This window comes from Corapipo altera, unplaced genomic scaffold (assembly GCF_003945725.1).
Source record: "Corapipo altera isolate COAL_440 unplaced genomic scaffold, ASM394572v1 56, whole genome shotgun sequence".
NCBI lineage: Eukaryota > Metazoa > Chordata > Aves > Passeriformes > Pipridae > Corapipo > Corapipo altera.
The window spans coordinates 7,776,063-7,792,531 of NW_020884896.1; the positions used below are offsets into that span (position 1 = coordinate 7,776,063).

A 16,469-nucleotide genomic window follows, 5' to 3' on the forward strand; every position below is an offset into this window, starting at 1 on the left:
GTGCCTTCCACTGGCCCAAATCCATTGTGCACAGGTGTCATAAGGACTCCAGGCTTGGTCTCTGGTGACACCAGAGGGGAGAGTTGGAATTGGAAAAAAAAATAAATTGTTCTGTATTTGAAGTCTAGGAAGTTTTTCTTCTTCCCAGCAATCAGTCAATTAGGAAGCAATTTCCAAGTGTTTTGTGAATAGCCATTGCTTGATTAGCCAGTCATTAGCACCACTGTGTTCTGCTTTGTTGGGGTATTAACCACTCATGGCTTCCCTCCAGGAGAGCAAACAGATAATATGCTTTTGAAAACATTACTTACAGCAAGTGTTTGCTCTGCAGACCACAATGCATACAGTTATACAGACCTTCTAAATTTCAGTCAGGTGCTGCCTTATTTTCTGGTCAACTTCCTTGCAAGCAGAATCTGACAAAGTTGAGTGGCAAAATTGCAAAGCTCAGAGGCATCGTGAAGGGAAGACATCTCCTCACCTCTCTCATTCTTGCTTCTGTTTCTTTGGGGAAAGCCAGAAGTTGGCATTACGGCAAAATGTCCTTTATAAGAACCATTATAAGAATTTGTTCCTTACAAGCTTTCCGTCCTACTTAGTTTTAGCCAGCCTTTTTCTTCCTTCAGCCTTTTCTCTCTCGCTTTAAGATAATTATGGTCTTCCTGTTGTCTTCTGCACCCTTATCTGTAGCCTGAACACTGCCCATTTAATCTTCTCATAAATACTGTTTTTCTATTCCAGAGTATTTCCAATCTCAGCTCCTTTCGTTTTCTCCCAACTTGGACTACCATAACCCTGACATCCCTGAATGGAGACAAGACATTGGGAAAGTCATCAAGAGAGCACTAGTACAGGTGAGCATCTGTTTCCTTGTGTCTACTAATATTGACTAGGTGGTTAAAACATGCACTTTTTTGACATACTAGCTTAAAAGAACGGGAAAGGACAGCAGTAATGAAGCTGTCATTAAAAATCAATAAAAAGCTTCTTAGCGTGCTGGATCTTTTTACAGAGGCAAATTATATTGGTAATTTTGTGGAAATATTACAATTACTTTTATTAATATTTTTGTGGTACTTTTTAGCTTTTAATATCCTTGAGGATTTTGCAAATTCTTGATTGTCATTATTTTTATCTTGACAAATTGATATGACGGTATCTACTGTTTTCTACTCCAAATATTTGGTTAGTGTTACTGCACGTTGTTAAGCAGCTGATCTACCTCATCCCAGAAGACAGGTATTGTAGTATGCTGGATGCATGAGGAAGATATTTACCTCTTCCTCATACTCAGTCAGGAGTTCCACATGCAGCTACATGTAGCAACTGAACATTTTAGAGCTCTACTCCCTTTCCAACTGGGACAAAAAAATAAGAATTCAGAGTGAAAATAAACTTACCTTTAAAATACAGGATAAAGAGAGACTTCTGTGGGTAGGAAGAATACTGAATCTTCCTCTGGGATTAATTAGAATATGTAAATTAGTACTAATATTCTTGCAGGAAAGGGGACAGAATAATTTATGATATCAAATAGTCAGGGACTTTGGTTTTGTATGCAATCAGGAGATAGATTTAGACAAGCTTTTGTGGGTTTTGCATCCTGCCAAAAATGTATCTTGCTTTTTTTTTTCCAGCTACAGCTGTTCTTAGAAATAGAGTCTGATTATTTTTACTGGGAAAGTACAAACCTTCTCAGCTTTTCTCATCTGCAGCCCACTCAAAATTCACAGTTTATAAGATTTCCTACATTGTTTTTTCATTCTGAGAAAACACTAAGTTAATTTTTTTAAACTGTTGTTCCCTTTTACCGTATTCAGAGTCAAGCTTGTGGGAAAAAAAGATTAATTACGTTGTAACTCTGAAGGGTTACAGAGAACAGTAGAAATCTTGTAGAAGTGCTTGCTTGTATATCCCACCAGGAATGGGATTTGTGAGCGTCAGGTACTCTTGGTTGAGTAAACTGAGCAGCCCCTCGCACAACCCTCCTGATCAGCCACAGTAGTAAAAAATCTCCCACTGTGGACATGGTTATTCATGTATGGCAAATATGGATCCCCACAACCTGATAATGTAAAGTGATTGCAGGCAATTTTCTTCATATGTCCTTGTTAGTTGCACACTCACCAGTGGTCACCCTGAGACACTTTCCGGATGTGAGTTTGGGTCATTCTTTTGTAGCAAGAACTGTGTGGAAAATTCAGACCTGGAGACACGCTGTGTTTGGACTTTGGGTTGAGATCTTTGGGTCCAGGGATGTTGTGAAGCCTACATTTACTTCTAGAAAGGAAGTAGAGTAGATATTTAGCAGAACTTCAATTTCTGACCCACTAAATGGGCAGACCGGCTCCTTAGGACCATAACACCTATACTGGAATGGGCAAATAAAAATTTAATGGCAGCACCATTTCTAGTAGTGAATAGAAATATGACTCACAAAATAGCAGCTGGAAACCTCATTTTTGCTTTTCTTTTACTTTTTTTTAGGTGACTGGTATCCCTGATGAACAGATCTTGGTAGCTGTGTTTCCTGGACTACCTACTTCTGCTGAACTGTTCATACTGCCCCATAAAAACACAACAGAGAGGAGAAAAAGCAGTGAGGCTGATCTAGAGCAAGTAAGGAAAGAAGAATTAATGGAACATTTATTCCTGTCGTATCATTTGCAGATGGGCCCCTTAAGTTGTGCAGCATTGGAAATACTTACAATAAGTGTGGTGCAAACGGATGCGTCTGGGACTGTGGTACTATAGTTTATGGCATTAAAGAAAATTATTTTCAGAGGAAAAACAGGATTTCTAATACCTCACTGAAATATGTCACAGTCTACCACTAGAAGAAATTCTTACTAAATCAGTGGTGTGTCCTTATTACGGTAGTTATGGCCAAAGGAACCTTGAATATGTACTCCCTCTACTCCCTGGAGGAATGCTAATAGACAGAGGCCAAAGCAGCAAGATAATATACTGAGGTTTACTAAAAATAAATCAGGCTCTTCAGCTCATATATCACAGGAACAAGGCCTCTTTTTTTTTTTTTTTCTCTGCAGCAGCGAATGTCCTGTGCAAACTATATTTGGAAGTTACAATATCCATCCATTTAGATAAATAGGTAATTACAGTGATGAATAGCAACAGTGATATGCAGGCAAGGAAAGAGCTAGGAACAACAGCATTAGTCTGCTGAAGCTTTCATGTTAGAATTACCACGTGATTAAATCAAGTCTATAAAGGCAAAGGAGTGAAGTACTGCTGCTGGAAAGGCTGCTTAGCTCTAGCTAGTGTTCTTGTATGCAGCATTTTTACAGTGCTGCATACAAGCTATGCAGCAGCGTGCAAGCTATGGGCGAGCCCAGTGCCACATAACTCTTGGAAGACTAAGTTTTCTGTGATCAAATATTAAATAATTCAGAGGACTGCTGAATTCAGTGGATGTTCTTATCACCCACTGAGTAAAGTCAGTTCCTGCAGAGTAGCACTTTTGTCCTAGAAAGTTAGCAAAGCTGGCCTCTCAAATTTATGGTGTTCAGAGTGCAGAAGAGATGCACTGAAGTGGGAAGGTTTGAAAGATTTTTTGGAGGAGGTGTTCTGGGAGTCATGTCTATCCTGTTCAGTAGGACCTGTCAGTACTAGAACTCCATCTGAACAAGCTATTGTGTAAATATTTCATGTATCAGTCTTATGCTGACACCTCAGTTAGGTTTCTGACTAAGTGGCCATGAGGCCTGAAGCTCTCGTGCTCTAATTTTATTTGACAGTCTACTCAGTTGTACCTTGGCACCTGTTGTTGGCTTCTGCTTGAGGAGCTCTGCCCTGGAGAGTAGGTTGTCAAGAATACTCAGTAGCTGTGCCCTGTCTATGAGAACTACTCTGTGAAGATCAGGAATTAACAAACTCAGGTTCCAGTGTGACATGCCAAGTGTGTGCTCTGGGGTGACCAAATAAATACATCATAGCAGGATTGCTGATATCCCAGCTCAGCAACTCCAGTAAACTACAGTCTAAGGCTGCTTTTCTAAATGGTGGAGAAATATGGCAAATTTTCCACTAATCTTAAAAACTGGATTGTCTCATCTCTCCAATAGCCTATTTAAATAGAAGCTACATGACAGGATCAATGTAAGAAAAGAAGTGTAAGTTGGGACTACCTAACTTAGTTCCATTATCCACCAATAAAAGGCTAATAGGTCAGTGATTGCCAAATGCATTTGATCAAACTCACAGGATATTGTCGAGGGTAAAAAGATCCTTAGTTATTTTCCCTCCTCCTCCTGTAACCCCCTCAAAAAAGAAAAAGAAAATTGCTAACCCTCTTGGTTTGCTCCTCAGGAGAGATATAACAACATACTATGTAAGTCTCAAAAGTCCTGTAAGGGAGACTTGCACACAATAACATAGAGTTTCGTACAGAGCACATGTACATTTCTTTCCACTTCCTCAGTCCTTCCTGAAAGCACTAAGAGAAATTAGCCACCTTTCTAGGCTTACGTGCATTCCTGAATGTTCTCCAGACTTTGCTATCTTGTATATTGTAACTATTGTACCTCTTCTTATTTCTTCAGGTGGTAGAAATCCTTTTTAATGCTCTCAACCAGAACCTGGTCCAGTTTGAACTGAAGCCCAGTGTTGAAGTCGTTGTATATGTTACTCAGTTAACATTAGGTGAGTGTGGAGTCAAATGCCTAGCTGTGGTTCTCTTGAGGCTTCAGACAACTCCAGGAGAACCAGTTTACATCAGAGCACTCACAGTTTGGTATGTGCTACTGGGACACATGGGACTCACCATATCGACGCATTGTGGAAGAAGCAGGAAATGTTAAAAACAATCCATCAGGGGCATCTTCATGCTCCAGTTTGTACAAGTATAAAAAGTACCTTGTAAGAGTTCCCTATGGTTTAATTAACTAGTGCACTGGTGTTTTTCAAGTGTTTTAGAAAACCAGGTGAATGGTGTTCTATAAAGCCCTCATTGGGCACATGTGGAATTCAGGGGAGGTATTGCTAACTTACATGGATATTGGATCAATCCTTATTGCAAAGGGCTTGTTACAGTTATTACTAGCTAAAAACCTTTAAAGTGGCAAAGTGCTCATGAAAGGAAGATCTAGGCCTCTTACAGGGAATATGTACCTGAATATTGACTTCTACCAATTGGAATTTATTTAAATTTCAACCTATCTTCATTTTTGGACAGAATAACCAACAGTCACTTTAAGCTTTGTCACCCCCTTTGCTTTAAACTACCCTGATGTGAAGCTCTCAGCTGTTGGTGAGACAGTCATGGTTACAAAGGAGGTGATGGATTTAATTTTGCCCTTGCTTTTTATGACTGCCCTTGCAATTGTCTGCAATGTGGGATCTTGTGCAAGTACCATTGCTGATAGCCTCTCTGAAAGACTGGGATTCCTATTCCACAGTAATACACTTCAGCTTCTTTTTATGGGAGGCTCTGAGAGAGCCAAGAACTGGGGTAAATCAAAGCTTGTGACTTTCCCTTCACTCTGTAACACTGTTTGGGGATGAGAGTCAGATGTTAACAGGAGTAGGTTGGAATTATTTAATTTGAAAAACTGGGAGTGGGATACAAATGTCTGCAGTGTCCAGGTGGCTCGAATTCTCCAGAATTTGGATTTATTTTAGCAAGACACCACATTTAACATACATTGCACAACTATTCTTGCACCCCCTTCTGTGTGGGTACTGCATCTGTTTCATGACCATTCCCATAGTATTTTGCCATGGATGAAGTGACACTCTTTTCCATAAAACAGTCAGAAGTATAAGTAGCAGAATATTGGCAGGATCAGATTGTTAGGTGTGGAAATTTGGCAACAAAATCAGAAGTGACTATATTTGCATGACTTAGTCCCCATCTTCAGGGTGACAGAAAAAGAATAGAGAATAGTAAAACACCAAAACCAAATATTTATGCAGAATGAGAAACACTCAGCTGCTACTTATAATCATTTGTGCCTCATTAGAGACTTCTCATCAGACACTTGATTCTCAGTACAGTGCTCAGGCCATTAAGATGGTGTGCTCTGATGAGCTGTGGGAATAGCTGCATAAACAAGGTATAGGAATATACTGTATTTAAACCACTGAAAATGTCAAGGATTGATGGATCAAATCTCCAAAATGTTATAATGTGTTGCGTGCTTGGGTCCAGGATCATTGCTTGGGCTCCTCCACATTATGAAAACTGACTCGATTTAAAAGTCTCTAAGGTCCAATACCAGGATGAGCCTTGAGGCTTCTCACAAGACTGTCACATGTGAGACAGACATACGTCCTTGGAAGATGGGAGTCATGCTGTTCATTGATGCTCTGAGGTAGCTTCTCCAAAGGGGAATACACATGCATTAAGACACGCTTCATAAAATTCATTTCCACTCCAGTCCCTGGAAAAGCCTGAAAAGAAATAGCCCAGAGTGTGAACACAGGAGTGATCAGGCATTCAGCTAAGCATGTCTTGCTGTGCCTTTTCACTCGGAGATGTTAGACTGCACTGTCTTGAAAAGGGGGCTTGACTTTTGAAGGACAAGAGAGTCAATTTGTTTCCTACTGATTGGTTTTTCCGAACATAGCATGCACCATGCACTGATGATAAAGCAGATGTGACAAAGACAGAGTTGAGCTCAAGTCTCTGGTAGATAATGTGTTCCCTTGTAAATCCTGAAAATATAATGCTCTGCTTTTTGTCCTGCAGCACCCCTTGTTGATTCCAGCTCGGGTCACAGCAGTTCTGCGATGCTGATGTTGTTGTCTGTGGTGTTTGTAGGCTTGGCTGTTTTTTTAATCTACAAATTCAAGAGGTAAGTTGAAAAACTTTAGGATGGGAGAAGAAGACACTGAGTGGTTAATAAAAAAACTAGGCAGAGCTGTGCCTGAACTGTAAACGTAGAGCAAATTATGCTGGCCTGAGACTTAGACCGGTATAGTTCCCTATTTCTACAAGAAGAAACCATCTACTGCCCTTTGACCACAAACTCAGTGTTCCAAAAGCCCATCAAGAGCTCAGAAATCAAGCTGTAGCCTGCTTCAGCAGATGTGTTTGAACCACACACCAGAAATGGGAATCCTCTGCCCTGAGATACACAGGGCAGGCTTAATCAAAAAACCACATAATGTGTGACTTCATAGAGCCTATGTCCACCTGGCCATCTGCCTTCTCATTTGCAGCATCTCATTTGTATCTTGCAAAGTGAATAGGTTAGTTTTGCAGAGGAACAGGTGTGATTATGTTAAAGGTGGGAGACTCAAAGCCAGAAAATTTTGTGTAAAGCATCAAAATGCCTTTGGGAATCTGTGCTGAGATTTACTTTGACAGATGTTAATGTAAACCTTTTGCTTCCAGCAGCAGGTAGGACCAGTGCTGGCCCATGGCACTTGGCTGCTGCAAGCTGTGAAACAAAATATGTGATAAGAATGACCTGTTTGCTGAAGGGCTGCTTTATGAGAATATATTTTAGGCAGATGGAGCTCCTTAGAAGGAACTTTGCATTCAGTACAGTACTTACTATATAAAATGATTTATGTACCCAGATCCTGCCCAGTGGTAAAATACTGTATTAGAAGCATAAGCTGAGTCTAATTTCAAAAAAAAAAAAAAAAAAATTAAAACAAAACAAAACAAAACAACTTCCTGGACACAGTAGTTCCTTCAAATGGGGAAACTACAGCTTTTTCTGTCCAATTCCAGCTATGTTTCTTTCTCCAGCTTTTCTGCACTCCAGAATAATGCTAGTACTCTTTAATGATCATAGTGGGATACAAACAATATTAAAAATGGAGTGATAATACTGCATGTATCCTCTTCTTCAGGTTTAAAGTTTCCCTCATTTCTAACCTCTTAGGTTAACCATTGTCAAAATCAGTGAGTGACCCTGCTTCTAGTGCTTGATCCTGTGCACATTGATATCTGTGACCAAGCTCTCACTGACTTCAGTAGCCCAGGATAATTTCCAGAGAATGCATTTATGTGAATCTACTCAGACACAGATTTCAAGGCCTTCAGCATGACCTCCTAATCGCAGTCTGAAATCCTCTCTCTGCTTCTGTGAGGTGGAATACAACTTCCCATGGGAATGGGAATGGGACATGGGACTTGTTTAAGGCATTGGTTTAATAATGTGCTGGGGAGACATCTGATGATCTCTCTCATGCCCATATGTAGGATGAGGAGGGCAAAGAAGTCTTTCTGGGGGATGTGTCAAGATATAGGTACAAGCCTGTGTAAGACATGCTTTCCTTTCTTTCTTGGTGAGATGGTTTCTTGTTTGGACTGATGTCTTTGTCAGCAATCGGTTATGAGAAAGAAGGATCTGTATATTCCAGCTGCCAGAGAACAGTGAGGAGCTTGTTAATCTGCTTTGGCAGTCTCCAGGTCATGTTATACTACTACAGCTCATAAAACTGACTCTTGTACTACTTTAGCATCCTGAGCCTTGAGCATCGCAGCCATCAGCTTTCTACTGTGCTCCAGGGCTGGGAAGACCTGCCTTGTTAAAATCTGTCTGAAAATTGAAGGTATTACAAATTGGGAGTGAGGAGGAAGGTGGTTAAAGCATCAGTTTTTCTTAGCACAAAAGCTAAGAAAAAAAAAAAGCTTGCTGTCCCCCCTTATCTGGTCTGTCCCAAAGAGGATGAACCCAGAATGAACCAACAAAGTTTAGGAATAAGTCAGATACACAGAGAGTCCTCAACTTGATTTTTCAGAACAGAAAGCAGGTTTTCAGCTCTCTCTAAAACCCCTGGCTCAATGAAGCAGAAATGAGAACATGCAACAATTCTTAGTGGAAGAAGTGGGGCAAACCCAAAAGCTTTGCTCTACCTCTCAGTGATGCAGAGGTCCATTAGCCATGTGTACTTTTTTGATTAATGGTGATCCCAGCCTGAATACAGGACTGCTGCATACAGGGAAAGGTGGTGGGGAGAGAATAAGCCTGCATGAATTTTTAACTCTACAACTTCACAGATTTGGTACTTTGCTGGTTTGCACACAGACTCCTTATTATGAGTCCCTCAATTTATAGACTCAGCAGGCATGTTAACACTGCTGTCAGAGAGATGCTTGTTGAGCAGGTCCAGGTGGAAAAGGAAGGAAGAGGCGAAAGTATGCAAATAAACCGTAAAGAGGTGCTTTCATTTCTAGTAGTATGAGCAGGTCAATACTGTGTGTGTATGAGTGGTGAGCAGTGGTGGAGCAATGAGGCAGTCGGGTAGTGTGCATGTCCTGAGACAGCACTGCAGGAGTGTGTGTGCTCAGAGTCGTGTGGTGGGATGTTGTGTCCACCTGTGCCTGTACTGGGAGGCACAGCAGAATTAGATATGTGTGTATGGATACACATATGTACAGCCACCTCAGTTTCTTTTTTCCCTAACTTTCCCTAACGCCTTTTCCCCCTTCTGAAGTGGAGGGGTCTCTGCTTCACAGTTCTAAAAAGCTTTTCTCACCTTTCCTCTCCGAGCTCAGAAGACAACCACTTCTCTGCCATTGCATTGTTTGGAAGCAAAATTAAGTCTTCCAGTATCTCCAGGCATGTTCGCATGTCCATGTCTCTACACATCTCCAGATGTATTTTGGGCACTTAAATCCTATGGGAATGACTTAGTTCTCTCGCATTCCCTGTGTAGTTCTTATGTCTTCTAGTGTCATGTAAGGCTTATTTTAACATTACAGATTAGGAGAAAGGGAGAAGATAATGAGATTTGTTATCTGCTGCTAAACATTCCCAATATGTCCTGCCCTGCTGCTGGTTAAGAACAGAATGCCAGATCAAGCCAATAAGACTAGTTGGTTGAGGCCAAAACTTCACTGGAGTAATATCAGCATAGATTTATTGAATGCATGAGAGTTGAGGCAATTTCCACTGCTTTCAGTCTCTGACATGTCCAACAGCAGACAGATTAGCATAAAGATATGGCATTTTATATAATTTCTTTTGAATATATCTTCTTTCTCTCTCCTGTGTGCTTTTAGGAACTGAAAATGTTCTCTGGATTTTCCTTTTTTCAGCAGTGTGGACTGTCTAACTAACTGACTTTCCAGGATATCATTCTAACAGTCCAAGTTAATTTCACTTGGAAGAAGGAAGAAATACTCCCTTAACTTTTTTGGCTTCCTGAGCAGCAAGGAAAAATAAGTCTCTGCAAACTTGCATGATCCATAGCATGACAAACATTTTTTTTGCAATGCGATGGTAACAAATAGACTTTGGAAGGGTACTATGAGGTCCAAATCCTGTACTCTGAGGCAGGACCAATTCTTTATAACTCTTTCTGTGACAATTCCTATTGAGTCAGTGTGGGCTTGTCAACAGCAGCAAGCCTAGCAATTTTTTGTCTCAACTGATAGTGCCCAAATTGATTTTTACTTTTGGTTTCCAATGCCCCACTGATCATATAATAAATACTGAGAGAGCTGACAATTGCAGCTGATTGTACGTAGTTGATTGCTGCACTCTGAGCTGAGTACAGTGTCCGCTGTGTGTGCGACTTCTCATTTAAAAGGACAGGACCAGAACACTCAGGTTTACAGCTGTCAGTGGCCTGAGATTTGGGGTAGCTTTAGGCTGGTATTGGAATCAGTGGATGATAATGGCACTTTTAGAGATGAACATCTTTGTGTTGCTTTCACCATTCTGAGGGCTCACTGCAAGAGCTGCATTTCTGGGATTGGTCTCAGTTTAATTTGTCTGAGTAATAAATGACATACTGAGGATTCCTGTGTTACAAAATATAGCCTCTTGTTTTCCTTTCTTGTGCAGGAAAATCCCTTGGATTAACATCTATGCCCAAGTTCAGCATGACAAGGAGCAGGAAATGATTGGCTCTGTCAGCCAAAGTGAAAATGCCCCCAAAATCACTCTGAGTGAGTTCACAGACCCTGAGGAGCTGATGGACAAAGAGCTGGACACAAGAGTGATGGGTGAGAGACAGCCCTTCACTGGGTTTTATTTTTCACAGTCTGGATGAGGATGTTGGTCACTGGGGTATTAGAGAGGCGGTGACTGTGACTGTGACTCCAGGTACAAGTAGAGGCTGAGGCACTGAGATAAGGGTTAATCTCCCTCTCCAACATGCTAACAGGGAGTTTTCTGACAACTTTTCCCACAGTGTTACTTGACCAGGGTAGGAACCTGTAGCCAACAATAGGTATATGGGACTTAGTAATAGCTGTGGCTCTCACTTATGCCTGCTCATGACCCTGCCTCTCCTGTGAAGTACCAAATGTGCTGAACCCTCAGAAGAATCAGCTGAGCCAAGCTAACACTGTTGGCGTGCTATGATTGCAAGCAATTATGTCCCTAATAGTTTAATGAGTTTACTGCTGGTCAACTGAGCTGTAGTAATGAGTTTTCTGCATGCTCCCTGCTTATTGCAAATACAAAACAGGATGTCTTACTTCTAAACACCTTTGCTGTCTTTACACTTAAACAAGCACATCCTAAGAAAAAGTGAGAAGCAATATAGACCAAACTGTTAAAGCTACTTCACTGACTCTCTTCTCCATTTTCTCCTCCACAGGAAGCATCTCAACAATTGCCAACAGTGAAAGCACAAAGGAAATCCCCAACTGCACTAGTGTTTAATACTGAGAATCCACTTGGTCTACAATATTTCTGACTTTTTATTTGTAATTATTATTGTTATAATTATTATTATTATTATGAAAAAAGAAAGAGTTATATGTCATTATTATCATTTGGGAGGGGATGGGGTGGGCTTTTTGTGTTTACCAGGGCTGCGTTCATAAATAACAGGGGTTCTTCATATTTAGGAAATACAAATCAGATTAGAAATGAAAAGCAAAGAATGAGTCCAGTGTGCAATGGGATTTGAATGCCAGCCTCCTGTTAAACACAGAACAGGAATTAAGTATTCAAATCCAACAGATAGGTATTGTACCTTAGGCAACATGTTGTAAGTAAATTGTCCCTTTTCAGCCCTTTTCAAACTAAGTCATGAATCATCTACTTCATTCTGCCAGAGGGTTCAGACTGGGCTGTTAGACCAGGCTCTGCAACATGCCAACATCCCTTGCTTCCCGATGACGTGCATGTCTCAGCTTTTTGCAGGATCTTGCCTCTTTTAATTGCTTTTAATTTCAGTCACCCTCTGGCACTACTGACTGCTGAGAAAGGAAAAAAATCAGAGCAAACACACACATCAGTGTTCCTTGGACTACAGACTGGCTGGAGGGGACAGCACCACAAGCAGTGGAGGAGCACGCCTGAGTTTATGAATGCAGCCTAAACCCTGTGCATGTGAATAGCGAGGATGCTGAAGGCCTACTGTAGATAATTACAATGTACATAGCTTTTTATTTCTTGGGAAATAATTTAATGTTTAGTAAAAGAAGATATGTTTAAAACAGAACCTGAACCACACACAGACATACACACACACACACGTGTGCACACACACATGCGTGCACACACACACACACGCGTGTGCTCGTATACGTCAGCCAAACAGGGACCGTGGCTGAATCACGCTTTGGTTCCAAGTGTGTTCCAGTTGTCTGTCATATTTCAATCTGACACTGCTGCCTATAAGCAGCATAGTTTATTTCTCTATGTATAACTGCAAGCCTTTTTTAACATATATGTGTATGGTGTCATTTCCTATGATGGGGCAGAAGATATTAGTGGGACAGATTGTGAGCCTGTCATAAATATTTTAACGATGTTCATCGTTTATTCATCTCTGTCACTGTTGTCAACTTCTGAGAAGGATTTTGGTGACATTTGTTAGTGAAAATGAGGAAAACAATCATGAAATTATCACCATCTCAGTGTGGGCAAATATCAGTGGCCTTGCAGTACCTAGTACAACCTCAATTCAACAGTGAGGCAGGCTGCAGTAGCTTTATTCCCAGGGAAAAGTTATGCTTTTAGCAGTTAAGCTGATGAAGTGAAGTGCTATTTAGGATGTGTAAGAGTAGTAAATTTTGGCTGAACAAGATGTATGCGATTAGGGACTGCTCTTTGGAGAGGGCAATGAAGGGTCAGACTTGTATAAATGAGCTATGAAAAGTCCTTCTTATGAGTGCTGCAGAACAGCAGCTTCCAATTCAGAGTGGAAATGCCATCAGAGTAATTTCTGTGTGGTAGTTCATGCTTTCTAATTAGAGCAAGGATGTTAATGAAGAAAATGTATTGAAAAAGCTCTTTAGAAATTTTCTACTACACTGAATTGAGAATATACCCTAGGAGTGATGGAGTTCTGAGGTAAGAAGTTGACCTAGTGATTAGTTACTTTTATCCATTTTTCTTGAGTTGATGATGTCAAAAATGAACCTTATTCTGCAGAGTACTGAGCTGTAGGACCCCACTGGAGGGAAAGGAAGATTGAACGCACGTCTGGGAAGATGTTCTTTTGTTTGCATGATAACAGGAGGCTGAAATGACACCAGGTGACAATGTTTGTTGTAATTTTTTAGGATCTGGATGGAGGACTCCAAAGGTTAAAATCCTGATGGGTCTGCAGATGTAGAGAAAAGTAGTTAAACACAGTTGGGCAGAAAAACACAGGAGGTATATCAAGATTAAAATTGTAAACCCAAAACTTAGGGAAATACTGTTTTGTGCGAAGTGCTAAAGTTAAATATTCTCAGTTCTTCTTCTTCTTTATTTCAGTCAGGCTTGTGGACCTTTTCTTTTGATTTAAAAATATTTCTCTACTATTTCTTCCCTCACTTTTCTGCTATGGATTCTAATATAAGCTGGAGAGTGATGGCTGTGTTATTCTATTTAACCTTGAGTTTCCATCCATCACATGTGCATAAACTGTTGCATTACTGTCTTTGTTCTACTGAAACATCAAAGTAGTTTACAGTAATGGCCTAGTCTGGTGATAAGACTGTTAGCACAAGGCCATAGCTTCCATTCAGGTATAGATGGGAGGGATGTACATAAACAGTGGTCCCATGGGCCTTGAGCTAAACTGTGGGTTGATCATAGTCTTTGCTGATCATTAGGGTTCAAAGGACCAATTTGGGGAGCTGCTGCAGAGAACTGAATGTAAAGTACTCATTATTTTCTGTATTAACTTTCTCTTTTATAAACCACAAAACAAAGTTAAAATATTCCTTGTTGTTTGAAGTTTTCTAGGTTTTTCATGGGATTGATATCATGTTGATTTAACAGGAAAGGCAGGGTATTGCAGTTTTCACAATTTCTTTTCGCAATTTAATTTTCACACTTTTAAAGATGGCTGTTAAATGTGTCATAACAAATGGGAGGAAGCAAGGAGGGAAAATTGAGAGTAAAATGATGAAAAAATGGAAACATTTTCACTTCTCAGAAAGAAATTTAATCTCAATGAAGGCTAGGGAATTTCTGAATGATACAGTTAATTTTTTGAGAAACATCTGTCCAGAAAACCATTTTGAATCCAAAATGATCCTAAAATATTCTACAAAGCAGACAAAAAAGATCCGTGGAGGCAGAACTGAATGTCAGAAAGACCTGACTGATTCTTGAGTTCGCTCAAACTTCATGTTCCATGAGACTTAGTGGGTGTCACTACCTCTCAGGGTAGTTTGTCACACTGCTGTCAGGACCAGGGCGTGCTCCATGCACATCTGAAAAGACCTCCCTAGGGTGTGCGTGGGACCAGACTTGCCAAATCATACCTGCTGCATTAGGGCACAGTCATGGCTCGTGGCAGCTGAAAAAAAGCTTGTGTTCATAACTGAAAGCTGCTCCTTTAGGATACTAGAAGGGTAACTACTGTGTTCCAGTGGGATACTGAGGGCTGTATCTATCTATCCATGGGACCTCTGTATGGTTTGCATTGGCCAACCAACACTGTTCATCTATTTTGGAATGTACTGAGCTGTGGTGTTAGCACAGACTGGAGCATTGGCCACTTTTGTTTGTGTGTGTCTTGCTGCAAGATAACTTGAGGTTGTCATTAGGATTTTTTCCCCTGCAGGAAAAATTCCCCCCTGGGGAAAATGTAATGGGAATCCTTGAAGCTGTAGACTGTTACTTACCTGAGTAATGAGGGAAAGAGACCATGGCATGAGTAGAACATAAATAGCTCCCACACTCTAGTTATGTAAAAAGAGGAAAAGAAACAGACAGAGAGCAAGAAACTGGGTCAGTGCCCTCTATCACTGCCACCCTTTCCCCCATGATGGATTCTACTGTATTAGCTATAACTTAGGAATAATGCATAAGGCATAGAGACTAGGTGCAGCTTCTGGCTCTGTATGGCTGACAACCTGATGTAAACACCAAACAGATCCTCTGCTTAGTTTGACCAGTGCTTGAGACCCCCAGCACTAAGCCCAGATGGATCAGAGGTAAGACTAGAGCGACTGGAGACTGCTGAAGGCTTCAGAAACAGTTGCCATCAACAAGACCATGTGCAGTAAGTGTGTGTTTTCTTCTAGACTAAGCTTTGGTTTCACAGATGTGCAAAGATGCCCTGATGTCCTCTTCTCCTCCCTTTTCCTTCAATCAATTCCCACACACATTCCAGGTCTAACAAACCGAACCAGAATCCTCACGTGTCAGACACTGCACTAAACCCAAACCACCACCATGATTTTAAAGGATTAAATGAGACAGACAATTGCAATACCTGTATTGAACACAGTAACACAACTGCATGAGTCATATATATACATATATATATACTGTTCTTGGTTTTATTGTTCCATTTGAATATTTCTACTGTAAAAAAAGGCAGTGGTTTTGAAATTGTTGAAAATAAATGTATTTTTGTACATCAGAGTTACCCCTGGCTGCTTTTTCAGTCCTTGTTCTTCTTATATTTCCTTTTGGCAAAGTCTGCTCTTTCTTCTGAATTTCCCTTGCCATATCTGGCCCTCCAACTCTGTTGTTCAGGGTCATGCAAAGCACATGGAGGGTCAGCAGGGAAATGTTCTAAGGCAAGATTTTTTAAGATAAAAGAGAAAACAACTACCTCTCATTCCTTCTTACTGCTCCCCTCCAAAAATAATTATCTTCTTACCTTTCCATTCTGCAGGCTGATTATCTTTGGAGCCTTGGAGGTGAATAGAAGAGGCGAACTATCTGCTTGTGCAGACATGACCCCATGAATCCCATACTCTCACCTAACAGACTTTAGCCCGTAAGAGACTGTAGAGTGTTTATGTAGGGGGAAAAAAAAGGAATAAAAGAAAGAAAAAGTATTTTCTTCACTCCTTGGTAGAAGAGACTGTTTAAAAAGGAAAAAAGAGCATGGAAATATGTCTCTGGATATGTATCAATCAACTCTACCCATGCACATGCATGCATACATATCCTCCCCCCCTCCCACCCCTTTCCTTTAGCTCTGTAGGTCCATAAACTGCAAATTTCAGGAGTGTGGCAGACCTACCTGGGAAATATCTCTTCTCCATGGCCATCTCCTCCATATACTCCTTCCCAGATGCCCACTGCTAGTCACTGGTGGAGGCCAGACTAATGGCCCAAATCTTTTCTCTGACC

The 16,469-nt window shown here is 40.7% G+C and overlaps 1 protein-coding gene across 1 annotated transcript in view; it reads left to right on the forward strand.

The window, feature by feature from the left end:
• SORCS3 (sortilin related VPS10 domain containing receptor 3) overlaps positions 1–15,747 on the forward strand; it is a 292,438-nt gene extending 276,691 nt beyond the window's left edge. The window contains exons 23-28 of the mRNA XM_027648351.1: positions 742–854; positions 2,488–2,619; positions 4,563–4,662; positions 6,710–6,815; positions 10,770–10,930; positions 11,530–15,747. Coding sequence (XP_027504152.1) covers positions 742–854; positions 2,488–2,619; positions 4,563–4,662; positions 6,710–6,815; positions 10,770–10,930; positions 11,530–11,594 — 677 coding nt within the window. The 3' untranslated portion in view covers positions 11,595–15,747. The remainder of the gene's footprint in view (positions 1–741; positions 855–2,487; positions 2,620–4,562; positions 4,663–6,709; positions 6,816–10,769; positions 10,931–11,529) is intronic.
• The last annotated feature ends 722 nt before the right edge of the window (positions 15,748–16,469 follow it).